Source organism: Dufourea novaeangliae, unplaced genomic scaffold (assembly GCF_001272555.1).
Source record: "Dufourea novaeangliae isolate 0120121106 unplaced genomic scaffold, ASM127255v1 scaffold177, whole genome shotgun sequence".
Lineage (NCBI taxonomy): Eukaryota > Metazoa > Arthropoda > Insecta > Hymenoptera > Halictidae > Dufourea > Dufourea novaeangliae.
Window position 1 is genome coordinate 2,784,566 of NW_015374070.1, and position 15,964 is coordinate 2,800,529.

Below are 15,964 nucleotides of genomic sequence, written 5' to 3' on the forward strand. Positions count from 1 at the left end.
ATTATATTCGTAATAATTCTCCAACATTCTACACCATTTTTGCTCGGTGAAAGATCAGGAAAATATTTTTGACCCGCTGACTGCCCCCAGTGAAAAGGGCTGTACGTAACCTGAACAATTTATTTCGTCCTTCATTAAGTCACAAATCCTCGAAAATATATGCGTCTAGTTAATGATGACTTTTTATTCTAAATTATACTGCAATATTAATTTTACGCGCAAGTTTTATAACATTTAAATAATCCAGCCTCTTTGCAATGTTTCAACTACGAGTTATCTCTTAGTTGGTACTCAACGTGTTAATTTAAAACACGTCGCCTTAAAAAACGAAATATTGTGTCATTGAATAATTTATCTAACACCCAACAAAATTAATTCCTCTAACAAGAATACCCACTATCACCATCTTCCCCCACCGACCTCCAAACCCAAACACTTTCTGATCCCCACCGTCTGCATCAATCCAAGTCACAAGTCATTCCAGGTCAATCAAGACAAACAAGCACGGTAAACGAGTCCTAGAGCAACGGAGCAAGTTCACAGGATAAAGGCGTGCAGAAGAAGAAAAGAAGGTAGAGATGGGTCAATCGAAGGCTATCAACGTAGAAAACCGTGATGCTGCTGTCCCATCAGGGGTGACGCGAGGCGGCCACCTCTCTGTCGCAGCTGCTCCCCAAGCAAAGCGAAACCCGTATACCTGAATCACTGGTGGAGGGAGGAGGTGGTCCGTAGTGGCCGACTTCTTCCTTCTCTCGGATACGACACGCTTATCCGCCGTGCCGGTTTTCTCGGTCACGGCTGGTGTACGAAAGGGGGAGACCACGCGGGCTTACGAACGAACCACGCTCGTTCTTACATTATCCCCCCACGGCGGTGAGGCCCCGCGAGGCCCGATTCTTCGTCTTACTCTTCTTCTACGGGCCCCCAGCGTCTCCTTTCCACCCGACCAGGACCGAGGGGGCACCGTACACAACCGGGCACCGCACTCAGCGGCGGCTCAAAGAACAGGCCGGAGTGTGTGTGTTCGCTACGCCGGGGACCGCAAGGATTTTTCATTCTCTCGTGCCGGAACACGCCTCACAGGACCCTCTCACGGTCCACCACCGTCCGCTTCCGTGTGTGCAACTCGAGACCCTAATAAATTGAACGCGTAGCCGCTGTCAGGGGGCAAGAGATTCAAGAGGATCCCGTGGAATAGCTTGGGGAAGCTAGTTTTTTCGGGTATAGAAAAGCTTATCGGGTGATTCTGATGAGAAAGTCTGATTAGAGAGGCCTGGTTGTTTCGGTGAAGGAATGAGACGGTTTCGTTTCGGTGGCCGAATCATTTAGAGGACAGTTGTTGGTGACAGTGAATGGTGTTCTGTGCGCTGACAGGGTAGCTAGGGAAGTTGATGACCACGCACCAAGGGCAGCAATGATGACGCGTGGATTACTTTTCGTTTCGGTGCTGGTAAGGACTTGATATTCGTTTCGTATACTGCGTTTTGACACTGTCAAACCATCTGAAGCTAGTCGTGTGTTTCGAGTGGACAACCGGGGAAGGATAATGAAATTTTGATGTGCACGAATGTGTAGTTTTTTGTAGTGGAATACTGCTTTCCAATACGCTGTAATACAATGTGTACTTGATTACATTGAATTTTAAGTGAAAATACAGTAATAGAAAATTTCAAGATGGTTTCATGGTTTTGTCAGTTGTATCATGCTTTATTTCGTAAACAGTGTGATTGATCTGATCTGCATGAATATACTCAGCAACAAAATCAGCATTGGTATTACAATTTAAATATATAATCTATCGATACTCTGTATATTGACGTTTTTAATTCTGTTTTATGGAAATGAATAGCTGACTGATTTTCATAATTTTGGTGAAGTGTCTCAGTTACGTGAAACTTTCGTGTAAGGTCGATGATCGTCTCGCGAAAGGTTCGTCCGTATAATTACGGGCATCACGATATGGACCAATAAAAAACGCTACCATAGAGGCTTAGAATAAATTCGAACAGACACAAATTATCGGTGTAAATACTGCTTTCTTTGAAAGCTTCCAAGGAGATTAGTTAGTAAAGTTTTTTTACAGAAGGCAATGTTCAGTTGAATATATTTGACAGTTGTGTTTAACTTTGAGGTATAAAATAGGGGGCATGATATCACGACGATTTTTATTTCTTTTTTTATTTAATGCAATCGTAGTCAATTCGAGGAATTAATCGTCGCGAGCATGTGGTGTCTTCGTCATGGAAAGGTGACTGACTGTCCACCTGACCACGTCCGCTCGCTCTCTTGGGATAAAGTGGAACAACCTTTGCGTGGCCTTGATCCGGTAACCTGCCGTAACCAGGAAAAGTAAACAGCTTCTCCTTAATTGCCGCAGGTTACTAAGTTCGCTCTCGCGTGGACGCGTTTGAATACCTACTTCCTTCTTAATTAACTACTTAGAGAGACTTTCGTTCGAAACTAACATATCAAAACGAAATATTAAGATTCTATAACATCTACCAATTAACAAATTTTATTATGAGTAGAACTAATTGTCTTTTGAAAATCGTGCTATTCGTTATTATCATGTTACCCTTAAAGTTTCGTTTATTACAATGACAGATCATGTTTTGGTCGTGTTGCGAAAGTAATTGAAGAATCCTAATACTTTTCACCATTCACCAAGTCTTTACCATTAATTCTTAGAGCCACCAATGAAGACTCACTTTATCAATAATTGTGCCAGTGATTATGAAAACGGTCTAAGTAAAAAATTTAAACAAATTGAAAGTATCACTTATTTGATGTTACATCAATTTACGTCACAATAGTATGAAAGCATTTATGCAGAATATTTCATTGACTTCGGCTACTTTCATAATCACCGGCACAACTAAAAAATATTACACATTATCCAACTGTAAATTACAATTTGTCTAATTACCCACATATAATACTAAGATTAGAATTTACACTTCGAATAAACTTGTAAAGTGAGTTTCTCCAGTAGCAGCATAGATACGATTCCAAGCTGAATCGGAATATTTATTCTTTAGCTCGACAGAGCGTTCCGTTTGATCAGCCGGCCAACAGGTCGAAGATTCACCGATGACTCGTGATTTACGACGAGCATTTATCTCCACCGCTCGATATGTCCGGTGAAAGTTTCCGATGATAATCTAACATCCACGAAAGTTGATTATGAAAGCCGTATGAACAGTAAACACGATGTAATTCCCGATCAGATGAAATGCTCAGGCGGGTAAAATGACACAGGTGCATCTAGCGACGTGCGACGAATCTTAGAAAGTTGCGTTTCATCGTTGCCTCTTTTCCATTTTCGAGCAACAACGCATCCATGCTTGGGCGACAGGTGATTAAAACGAAACTTTCCTTTCAAAATTCATGACTCATTGCATGTTGCGTGCGAGAAACGAATCTGTACCACTCGAAAGTTCTTGATTTCTTCCATGAAAGTACATACATATGTACAGATGTGTTAAGCATAGAAGCACTGAGCTTGAAATTAATTTTATTTTGTGAAATCTAAACAATAGCGTTTTTTTCTATTTCTGAACAATTTCATAAATTTATAACGTAATATCTCCGTATGAAATTATTCTTATAAAGTCTTGAGGGATCGCCGAGGAACATGCGATGAGAGAATTGTTCATGGTTAGTGTATTTTAAGTAACAAGATGGGAAGGATTTGTTAGTACTATTTGATAATGCATAGTCATAACTATAATGGGGCCGTTTCGAAACATCCTGAAAATTGTAGAGTATTAGCTAAGAACTGATGACGAACAGTGATACAAAAGAAAAGGATCAGTCAGTGAAATCGTAGCTCTTCCTTCTGGTGAGCATCATGGTTACTGGGTCAACGCTGATTGCAAACACCGGAGGATATGTTGGAATTTCCACTTTTACGGTTATTTCACGCGGCATAATGCACTCGAGCCACTCCACACACGTGCTGTTACATTGCCCATTTCCTGACGACATTAACACTTCGACTTCCCGGCGGTGTTGCTTGTTGAATTATTGAGATCACCGAAGCTTACCACAAACATGATATTCGACAAAAAAAAATGTTATCCGACTGTTTTTGACATTGTTCTACTTTTAAATCTGCGTACTGTTCCTTTGTAGATTATACTTAAATTGAGGAAAGAATTTGATCGATATTTAGCTTATACATGTGGAACTCTGCAAATAGGGAAAATAACAGGGATAAAAATGGCAAATAGTAACTGTAATTGGACAATATTTAGTATAAGTAATACTGATTCCATAGTAAATGATATAATGCATGGGTTCAATATAACGAGTTAAAGTTTGAAAATTTACCTCGCTATAATGAATTAGAAATTATATCGGACGAAATTAAAAAACGATCGAGGGTATACAGAAATCAGTTCATTCGCCAAATTAGAATACAATTAATTAAGTCGTACAGAATTTAACTGGATGTATCGGAATAGTAATGATATGACAGTAATCGTATCAGTGACGTATCAAATGTGACTCGATACAGGACAAAGTGAAATATTGTTTTGGCTAATAATATTAACGAAAACCATGTCATTGCATTGAGATACATTGGTACTACCAGCGATGTCGAAGTTGACAGCGCCAAATCAGATAAGATGTTCAACGTGGGTGTACCCCGGGGCTTTTTTTGCAAAACACGCAGACCACCCAAGAATACTAGAATTTAATTCAATTGGACTTGTAATACATGTCAAGATCAATCAGAGGATTTTCATATCATTGTCCAGTCACTATAAAGTTGACAGCCTTTCGTAAGAATTAGTAACAATGCGCTACAATCAGTGCATTCTTCAAATTTACATTTTTAACAAGTGAATCAGGAACAGACCCACTTGTTAAAATGATATTAATGTTTGATGTTTCTAAATTCGTAATTAATCTATAGACCGTGGATGTTTATGTATTTATACTAAATTTTAATATACAAAGTACAGTAAAATAATGACTTTAATAAAACTTAAGGATACTTATGTATTTTTATCAACATAATAAGACATCTAGTACAGGAAATACATTTTTATCTCATTTTCATATTCATAAATTAATGTTTACAATTCTGAATTTTCGTAAACATCTACAGTCTGTTTATAGATTAAGATCATAAATTATTCTCATGATTATGTAGATTTAGATCAATATCTTAAAACCGACAAATCCTCGTTTAGTTCATTCACTATGCAGCATAATATTGAGAGATTTATCGTTTATTCTAAATTGACCGCTTTCACGCTGAACTACTGAGAGTTCCGTCATGCCGGTTCATTGTCAAAAATTCATATTTTAGAAAGTTACTCTAGCCCAATAATTTGATATCAACGTGAAAGTCACGCGACCGTTTATTCAAATTCAAGGAGAGAAACTAGGCGACCATTGACTAATGAAAATCTCCATCGAACCGATGCAGTGTCCACCAATTAATCGATGATTCATTGGACGTGGATCGGCCGATACAGAGTTTAACGCCCGTGTATACCGGCACTTCCCACCAGACATCGAGATAATAAAGATCGTCTACGAGGCCGTGAACACGCTCATTCTGTTCGAAACTAGCCGGACCATTCGGAACAACGTGACTTTCACCTGTACGGTGTTTCTCGTAAATCGTAGGCAGCGTTTTTTTTCCCTATCATTCCTTTTCTCGCACCGTCCGATGGAAAATCTTCTAATTTCACTCGGCTGGGGCAAGTCGATATATTCTCATTTAGAAGATAGGATAAACGATTTATTTAATGTTGCTGTTATAGTAAAGATATTTTAGTGAATCTTCGAGTAAAGAAGAAATCGCGATATAGATCAAATCGTAGTACTCGTTTTCAAGACCAGGCTGCAAATTGACTAAAGTACTCTGAAAACAGACTATATTACAAAGCCTATCAGGAATTGATTATAAAAGCTGTCAATCTTATAGTTGATGAAAATTTTTATCATAACTTTTTCCTGTTCTGAATTAGGAACTATGTTACAGTTCTGTTCCAATTTTTTTAACGGAGCAAAACAATTTTACTGAAAATTCGTCTCTGGTTAATCTTTCAGAGGTATTCCATCTTCACATTCGTAAACGTAGATCGTTCGTCATAACGTAGATTAATTATGTTTTAATACTTAATAGTAGGTGATTCTTACGACACAGCAATGAATTAAATATACAAGGTGTTTATTAATTGTAATGCTGGTTATCCACTTTAGTGTAAACTGTTCCGACCTTCACATTCGAGAGTAAAAACAACAGCTAATTAACCAGTTAACCGAGGAGGATAAATTAAGTTCTCAATGGTGTATGACGTTTCTTCATTTACCCACCTAAACTTTCATTGTATCGTGATACCCACAATAGAATAAAATACATTGTAGGAGTCTTTAGAATTGAAAACTATTTGGGCAATAGGTTCACCCTCGGAAGACGGACCAATGAAGGAGACAGCCGGGTCATTTTTGACCCATACCATAATGTCGTTTGAATATATCAACAAAATTCTTAGCCTGTGTATTAGAGTAAACTTAAAATCTGAGTAGTGATCCATATTCGTCATCCGAGAGTGAAAGAATAACTAGACAAAAAAGTGATTTCACTCGTGAATTCCGATTCACATTGAAATCTTGCATGAATATTTAATTAAAATTTCTAGTCTACGTTTCAATATAAGCTTAAAGTCTAGGCCCCAACTGACCCACGTTTGTCATCTAAGGTTTAAAGAATAACAGGAAAGTGATTTCAGGTTCGTACCCATCTAGTATTTCCTACTCGTGATTTTTAGCCCGCACTAAAATCTCGTATAAACATTTCATGAAAATTCTTATCCTACGTTTTAGTTTAGGCTCAAATTCTGAGCCCTAAATGACCCACGTTCATTATACGAGGATTGCCGAATAACACGAAAAGGAAGTGATTTCAGGCTCGTAACCGTTTACTACTAAAATTCTCAATTCCGTGTGTACCATCAGGTATCAATCTGCGCATTGCGCTGACACTTCCGACGGCCCGTCAACGAAATCAGTTTACACCACAAAGAGGGTATAGTTTCCAGTAAAGATCTCTTCCATGATAGCTGGCCCACCGATCTGGCGAAACACCCAAGATGCCCGCGTAACCCTCTCCTCGCGAATTAATTCTCTCACGCTCATAATAGCGGGATTGTGTTATTGTTCCGTTTCGGGAACTGGCATCGTTCGAAGCGCGCGGATTACGATTATGAGAGTTCGTTTTTCATCGTGTACGATCGCCTGAAAACGATAAGACTGCGTACATTGCACCCGGAGGAAACCGCGAGAGTAAAAAGAAAAAAAAAAGAGAAGCACGAAAGAAGCAATACCAGTTTCGGGGCCACGAATGAATCTTTATCAAGAATCCTCTTTCTTTATTCCCTCCCGCTCCCTCGGTGACTCTGGTGGCTCATAAATTGTACTTTTAACGGAAAAGAATTAATTGCGTCCCTGCGACGGACCGGGGGACAGAACTCGGTGTATTCCAACGCTGTAGGTACCCTTGACTCGTTTTAAACGTGTTATGATATAGTATCTGGTCGTTGGTTGTACCGTAATTTAGGATTAGCCGGTGATTATTAACGAGACTGATTAATTTAATGGCTTTATACCAAAGCTGTTAGTGTCCCCCCGGTTTTGAATACTAATTTGGACTATTATAATCCTCGTTTGATCGTGTCGCGTAATTAAAATTCACGCAGAGTACGACCGAGTCTGCAGAATCATCGCGAATCCCAATTTCCAAGCGGATAAAAAGTGTCGTACAGTTACGCGGAGAATATTTTCTGAAAATATACTGTTAAGATTCTTGACTTTGAATGGTTTATTCATACGGGCTATGCCATTATACGTTCCAAACTTTTCAAGTAACAGTTCTTCTGTGCAAAAAGAAACTACTACCCAACAAAAATTGTGCACTTGTTGCTAAAATAATTTTCATTGATCCATCGATTTTTGTAGTCTTAATGATTTCCTCGTGGGGCAACTATTATTCCAAAGAAGTGTGTTGTTATTCCTGTATTAACTTTTATCGGTCCCCCAGTTTTTATGTTCGAAAAAGTTGTGGTCCTGTTCCTATAGTAATTTTTAATTTTTCCACCCTGTATATTTGAATCCATGACAGAGAAGATTTGAAAATTATAGATTGTTCGTAAACGGAACACGATGAATCATTTGCGAGGATTTCGCAGTCGATTCTAAAAGGATTCGATCGCTGATTAGTCGATTCCAGCAAGTGTGACGAGCAAGCACGTTTGCCAGCTTGTACAGGTGTTATTGTCGGCGGTAATAATAAGTTGATGCGAACAGAAATGCAGAAGTGATCGTTGGTCGTTTCACTCTCTAGGCAGTCGTGCTACTATCCTCGATTAATGTCGGCGCTGAAGAGGATCTGAAAGAAGACGCGGACTTTAACGACCATAAAGAACATAACCGGACGACTGCCGCGTCCATCAAGATCAACGGCGAGGAATCCAAGAACAAGACGACAACGACGACGATTTCGGTGAGTGAAAGAGATTTCTATTTGCTTAAATAACATTTCGCATGGCGCATCGACTGCGATCGTTATGGACAAAAGTGTTTGTGTTGTGACGAATTCGTTTAAATGAAGTCTGAAATTGGAAGGGAAGTAAGTTCGTGTTGAGTTCCTGCTGCTTTATCTCGAACAAGAATGTACAGTAATTATCAGACACTGCTGATGTTTACTCAAATACAGATTTCTGTGGATTAATTTATTACGATTGAAGTCAAATAGAAATTTGTTTGACTCGCTGAGGCTTCTGTGAGGCGACAGAAGATAGAAGGTTTTTCAGAACCTTTGACCAAAGCGGTGTAGTAATTATAATACATACTTGTGGCACACAATAATGTTGAGGGATAAAAAAGAAAACGTAAAGGATGATGAGGTAAAATAGGTGAAGAATTAGTATAATAGGTGAACAATTGAGTTATTTGTCCAATTCGTCTCTTAATGTTACGTCTATCGATCGATATATTCGGAAGAAATAAGACGAAGCTGTGCCAGTAAATTATAGTTTACTTCCATGATAGAATGTAGATCGAAAATTGTTTATTTTCTAAAGATTTGAGTTTTAAAAATGATTTGTATATATTTAAAAAAGGTTCAATCTTCCTACGGAAATGGAAATCGACAAAACGCCACCAGGGTTCTTGCGCTTCCGCTGAGCGCGGACATCGCGAAAGTGATAGCCGAGGATGCCACAGGCGACGAGGAGAATCCTGAAGAATTGCCAGAGGTAAAAACAATTTTTTTGGGAGGTATCTAACGTTTCGATTTTAAAATAACATGTTATTTTCTAATTACAAGCGACTGATTTCGATCGTTGAATTAATTTGAACTGTCGACTACCTTTTATTTGACAGTAATTCTATTTATGCGTTAGCTTGATTCTCATATACCTACCTACATCTGATAATGAATTTATTTATTTTTACTTAATTTATACGTACTCTTATATATCACTTATTCCCTGTGTTATTATAACATTTTCTTTAATAGACCGGTCATTACATTAAACACGCATGAACGATACAACTTTCACTGAAATGTGGTGAAGCTAAAAAATTAGTCTCTCCAATTTCTTTATTTGTGTTCATGGAATTTGTTATATTGATATGTACAATATATATGTATATCGTGATGTGGAAATAGGAATTTGATGCTCTGAATATTTTTATGATACTCAGCTTACCACTTCGTTATTCTAGATTTACTACATCCTCAATAGTAGCCTTGAATCTGTTATCTCATTAAAATGTAATTGCGAATGACGAACTTGAAGTTTAGAACACATCAGCTTCTGACTTCTGGGTCAGTGTTAGTACTCCTTAACGAAGCGTGAATGACTGACCTTCACAAAAGACAGGTAGAAAGCTGTATTGAAAACTTCTTTTTACAATACTAAATTGCAGGGAAATTTTCTTCTCAGTTATACATAAACATTCTACTGTTCATACTTTGCCAATGAATCACTCAGTACCTATTCAAAGATGATCTTGTCTGCTGAAAAATTATTGTATTTTTTACCGATGAGTCTTAAACACAAAATACATTAAGTTTTAATACACAGTTTGATCATAAGACCTTCAAGTTTGAAGTAGACTATATAAAATTATCCGAATATAATTCCGATGCATTTTCTAAGCAACATTTAACAGTCTCTATTGTTAAGTAAATCATGTTACGTACACAGTAAAATATATCTTTTAATTTAATGTACATTTAATAATGTTTGTTGGTAAATTTCATTGATGCAAATGTAACCTGTTATCTATAAATTTTTGTGGAGTTTCTAATTCTTATATTATATTAAATTCCACTATTGTTATTATTTAATTGGCTCTAGAGTTTATGTAATTTCACCATGATATTTCACTACGATGGAAACATAATTAATTCAAAGATACCATCTTCAGCCGTATATTCAAGCAGTGTCAAAACAATTTCCCCTCGATTATCGCTTCTGATCTAGGAATTTTCAAGAGGACACTTTCGTCTGTGACCATGTTCTCGCAGGAGCACTTTCACATTGCATCTGACGCATTTTTGTGGTCAGGAATTTCAGAATTTTCTAACTCCGAATGGAAATCTGAGAACTAGGAATGGATTTTTTAGGGCTATATGCATTAATACATAAAACCGGGTCAAAGTGTATAATACTTTGATATTTTTATTACAGGCACAAGAATTGAAGATTATTAGACCAAATTTAAGGAAACGACCCACTTATCGACCACCTCCTCCACGTAGACCATCTCCAACGAATAGAAGAAACGTTTATGCAGGTAAATATTTCACGCATTCAAATAGTAACACTGGATTGTTTTCGAAGTAAACAATGGAGCTCAAATTCATAAAAACAGTAACACTTAAACTTCTGAATAGTTCAAGTGTCATTGATCAATAGTACAATACTTATCAAATGTTTTAGCTGAACGGTATATAAAATTAATGATATTATAATTGCATATAATACATTATACGAATACCAAAATATTATATTAATGAGTAATTCAAAATCTAGCGGAAAGTATTTAAATTCGCATACGTCAGAAATATTAAAATTCCATAGTTTACAGCCCGTAGAATTGTTCAGTTTATCTTGTAATCTACGAACCAACCGAGCATACTACTAATAAAATGAAAGACGTCAATAAATTTACGGAGATCTCAAAAAGAATTTATTCTCAGTCGTTACTACAAACGACAGTCATTACCACGAAGGAATGTGATTTTGCAGATATGACGAGGTCACCGTTGATCAGACCACCCCGAAGGCCCACAGATCCGAAGAGGGATCCCACTGAGAAAGAGTGCACTTTCTTCACAAAGACAGTTTGTCTCGAGGCGGCTGATTATCCTCAGTGAGTATTATATCGCGTTTTTTCCTCGTTTCGCTAGAATGCTACAATTGCGTAACTAATTTCCTCCACCGAACTTTAATGTACTTTCTCGGATACGTAGAGACAAGAGGTGACTTCCATTAGGAAAGCGTGATTCTCACACAATGGTAACAACATAATTCGCGGCTCATTAAAATAAAAGAAAGTACTTTTCTCTGTGGTTCAGCGGGTTTGTACGTCCATTGCGTAATTGTAATTTTCACTTTTACGTTCTCATAACCATTTTTATTCTTAATTGAGCTTCGTACGGGTTCTGACAACAGTGGAAACTATGGAAATAATGAGAAAAGCATAAACTTTTGTTTTCTATTTCCTGCTTGTATCATAACTCTGTGCGAATGACAGTATAAAGAGTGGATAGTGTAGGGTATTTAAATATATCTTGAATAATGTTTTTTGTAATGTTAGTGAACCTTATATAATGCTTCTAGTAAATTTTAATAATTATAGGCTGAATTCATTATTGATGCCAATGAAATAAATATTTGTTTAGCGAAGCCATAATTAGAAGCTTGAGAGGCAACAAAGAGATGGTGGCAGCCTTGCTGACTGATTATAAATCGCAGGATTTTGATGATTCTGGCGACAGCGTGCCAGTTTCTATACCTCTTGGGGTCAACTACGAGAATAAGTACGATGGACGATACGAGAATCGATTCGATAGCAACGAAATCAGACGGTAAAATTTACAATTTTTAATATCCTTAAAGATTATTAAAAATATTCTACAAGGTTTTTAACAGATGTCAGAGGAATAAATATATATACAGTAAAAATTGACCTGTTTCGACCTATATAGCAATTGTAAAATATTTATTACAGCAAAGTAGAACTCTGCTATCTGGTTACTTTTATTAGTATGTTATATCAGAACTCGTGCTAACCCCTTGTGACTGCTTACACCGTTAACAGCGCAGCACTATCGTATAGTATAGCCTCTTCACGCAGGAGCAGACAGTGCATAATAGAAAATGCAACGTATGCAGTTGGAGTCAACATTATTCATTCTTAATTGCACTTTATGAGTTCAATTCGGAATAATGTACTATAATCATCTAATTTGTTAGCGTAACGGTTGCACAATAATGTTACTATGTCTATCTAAGTCATTAATATGTCATTAGTAGTCTCACAAGTTACAATCAAAAATAATTTTCCAGCGCAATTACTTTGTAGTCAATTATTAACTTCAATGCTAAATTATTCCAATTAATTCATTTAATTGTTACGACATTGTTTATGTAATTGATTGTAGTTTTGTGGAACATATGTATTTTAGGAGATCTGATGCGAACTTGCCGTTCGAAAACGTCGAAGAAGGCTTCACGTGTCCATCGATCATCAAATATGCGCGTCCGCAATTGGCCAGAGCCGCTTCCGGCATGTGGAAATATATAATAAATACTGGCGAACATACGCAGACTTTGAGGTTGGAGAAGTGTCTGTAAGTGAATGATAATTAAACGCAGCGTAATTTATTCATTACTACTAGAAATATTAACTTTCTAAGTAAAATTTGTTGAAACCTAATTACTAGTATTTCGAAAACAGTATCGTTTATCGTTATTTAATGGTCATGGGGGCCTTTATTATACGATTCAGTTACTGCTTTCTCAAAAGACCACATCGGATCGTTCCTATCTTTTTCGCCGTGGAAATTGAAGTTGGTTACTTCGTCACAAATGAATGAACGAAACATCTACTTTATGGAGAACGGTTTGCGGTGAAGGGATCACAAGCACCATTTGCACTAACATTTACGCTTCACTTTCTTCCGTAGTGACAGAATCAAACGAGAATCACGTGAAAAGAGTCCCTCTGAAGCACCGTTTAAGACTAGTGTTATAATTTTTAAGCGAAAGATGACATAACAATTGAATAGCACAGAAAAATACCAATAAACGTAATCTTTCAATTTCAGGAATGCACAGTCGAGTTGTTCCTTTATTTCGGAGAATTATCGATCATCCTGCGTGCAAATCTATAATTATCACAGACTCCTAACGTGGGACAGCAAACTGGGTCTTCACATGGACATTTTTAAGGTGCCGTCATGCTGTAGCTGTCACGTGCATGGTTATTCCGATATCTTTCCTCCTCATCAAAAGGATCCACCCCCGAAACCGAAGGAAAAATTTCCTGGTTCCGATTTCGCCACCACGAACGACCAAAAAGACGATTACGAGGATGTCACTAATCTGAGCTATTTGAATAAATTTGCAGCCAATTTTGATTCCTCTATCGGTACGATTTTCATGACTTATAGGAACAGTAGCTTTGACAAAGTTTCACATCCGATTCTTTTTTTTTATTCTTATTAAGTCTTTAACACTAGAACCGCCAGCGTTGAACGTACAGTAAACTAAATTGTATAATGTATAGTAATATACATAATATACAGGGTGTCCTTTTTAAATCCACCCACTTGAATACCTCCGAAACTATTGACGATATTAAAGAATATTTCAGATAAAAGTTAAGTGGTATCAGAGAGCATACTTTCTGATGTAACTTTTTTTATGTGGGTGCGTAGAAATCATGAAGGTCAACTTTGTTTTTTTAATGGAATCGTATATTCTTTAAGGCACTAATTTGCCATAAGTGACTTAGTACTTTATGTAGGGAATAACGAGTAACATCAAGTGGTGCATTAAAAAAATATATTATTCCATGTAAGGAAACAAAGTTGACCTTCATATGACCACTACGCGTCCACATGGAAAAAAGTTCCTCACATAAAAAACTGTGCCCCCTGATACTATACAACTTTCGTCTGAAACACTTTTTTAGTATGGTTAGATATTCGAGTGGGTCGATTTAAATAGGATACCCCGTATAATATAATCTAACACAGGACACTATGAAATGTGAATTCAATTAAAAGTCCACATGAATTTCGCCAAAAGCGCTATTATGATATCAGTAATCGTAAAATAAGAAATCTTCAATCCCTCATTTTGATAAGTTCGGTAGTTCTACTGTTAATGAAGGCTCAGTAGTAAAGCTCCTGTCTATTACAACCACAGAAATGCTATTGTTTCTAAACTGCAGCGGTTCGTTAAATGGGAAATTAAATAGAAGTTTCTTTCAATTACCATTATTTATATAGAATGGACACATATTCCCTTTCTTGTGTACAGTAGGCTCAAGCAATAAAAAACCTGTAATGGAGCCCACGCCGAGTCGACCAAAGCGCCAAACACCAGAGCACCTGGCTACACTGGTCCATTGTCGAAAGGTGCGAGGCCAAGCCGACCGAACAGACCGCCATATAGAAGAGAATCCACATCACACGTCGAAGAACACACGGAATCTGTGAGCAATAGTTCGAATGGAAATAGGTAATTTCCCATAAAATAATTCATTCCTTTCAGAATAATCCTACAAAATGGAGACGTTCCTTAAAATTCGATAGATTGATATTCCAGATTTTACAAGTTAGTGGAGTTAGTTTGAATATTTATGACACACAGGTATAGTCAGCCGTACGATTTGGACGTGGACGCCTCGTCGCGGTTACAAAATGGCGGTTTCGACGACGAGTACCAGGAGCCACAGAGACGGGTCAACTATAATTACCATCCCATTATAGACTTCTTTAGACCGGAGGCGTCGATGTTGCATTCCTCAGAAACACAATCCGCCCTTGTTCAAGATGATTCGAACTCTTGGAAGCCGGTGATATCGTCTTAAGTGCAATTTCGTTTTCTTCGGAGTACCTGATCGTATATTTCCATTGTAAAAATATCTTTAATTAGTCGCGCTTTAACGTTAATGGATCGTAGATAGGCGTTAGTTATTCGTATCGAACTTAGCCGGTGTTTTTTTATATTCGTACTTTTATACTCACGAAAATCATTCGTATTCGTCAAGGTGTCATTTCTTCGTCGTCGGAATTTCGCTCTCGTGATCCGGTTGTGTCACAGATCGTACGAGACTCGACGAGAGATTCGAATATAACGAAGCAATGTACATAGAAGGTACTAATAGAATTTTATCAGTATAATTGCGGTGAGTGCATAATGCCTGTAGAAGTATTATGATCGTGTTGGGCCGGTGCAATCACAAACACATTGTAATTATGTAATATTATGTGAATTTTATTCTATTATATTTATTATTCGTTACATTTATTAATTTATGAAATTACCATCAATCGATTGTACACTCACGACTTACGAAATATATGATGTAGCAATCACTTAATTCTGCATCCTTAGCGTCGTACATACTTCGTCATTTCATAAAGAACGTAGGATCTATGGAATACAATATCATCGAATATGGATCGATAGTACTAATTATAGTCGATACAAGTGACATCTGGAATGCTTTAGATCTCAGAGATTCTTTGGACAAACAGGATTCCTAAGATCTCCGAGACTCCTCGGAGGCACCAGATCCGCTAGATCTCTGAGACCCATAGGACCTTTCATATCCCAGACACCCTGGATTGCTTTTAGGACTTGTCAAACCCCTCGGAATCCCTGTAAACCCTGAGAACCCCATTATCAGCTTCCAC

The 15,964-nt window shown here is 37.4% G+C and overlaps 1 protein-coding gene across 1 annotated transcript; it reads left to right on the plus strand.

The window, feature by feature from the left end:
- Positions 1-1,414: 1,414 nt before the first annotated feature.
- On the plus strand, positions 1,415-15,135 carry LOC107190326. Its single transcript, XM_015579118.1, is given in 11 exon segments — positions 1,415-1,450; positions 8,363-8,521; positions 9,132-9,275; positions 10,719-10,824; positions 11,280-11,403; positions 11,936-12,121; positions 12,722-12,886; positions 13,364-13,686; positions 14,586-14,632; positions 14,635-14,783; positions 14,916-15,135. Coding segments are annotated over 11 exon segments (1,659 nt in total).
- Positions 15,136-15,964: the final 829 nt, after the last annotated feature.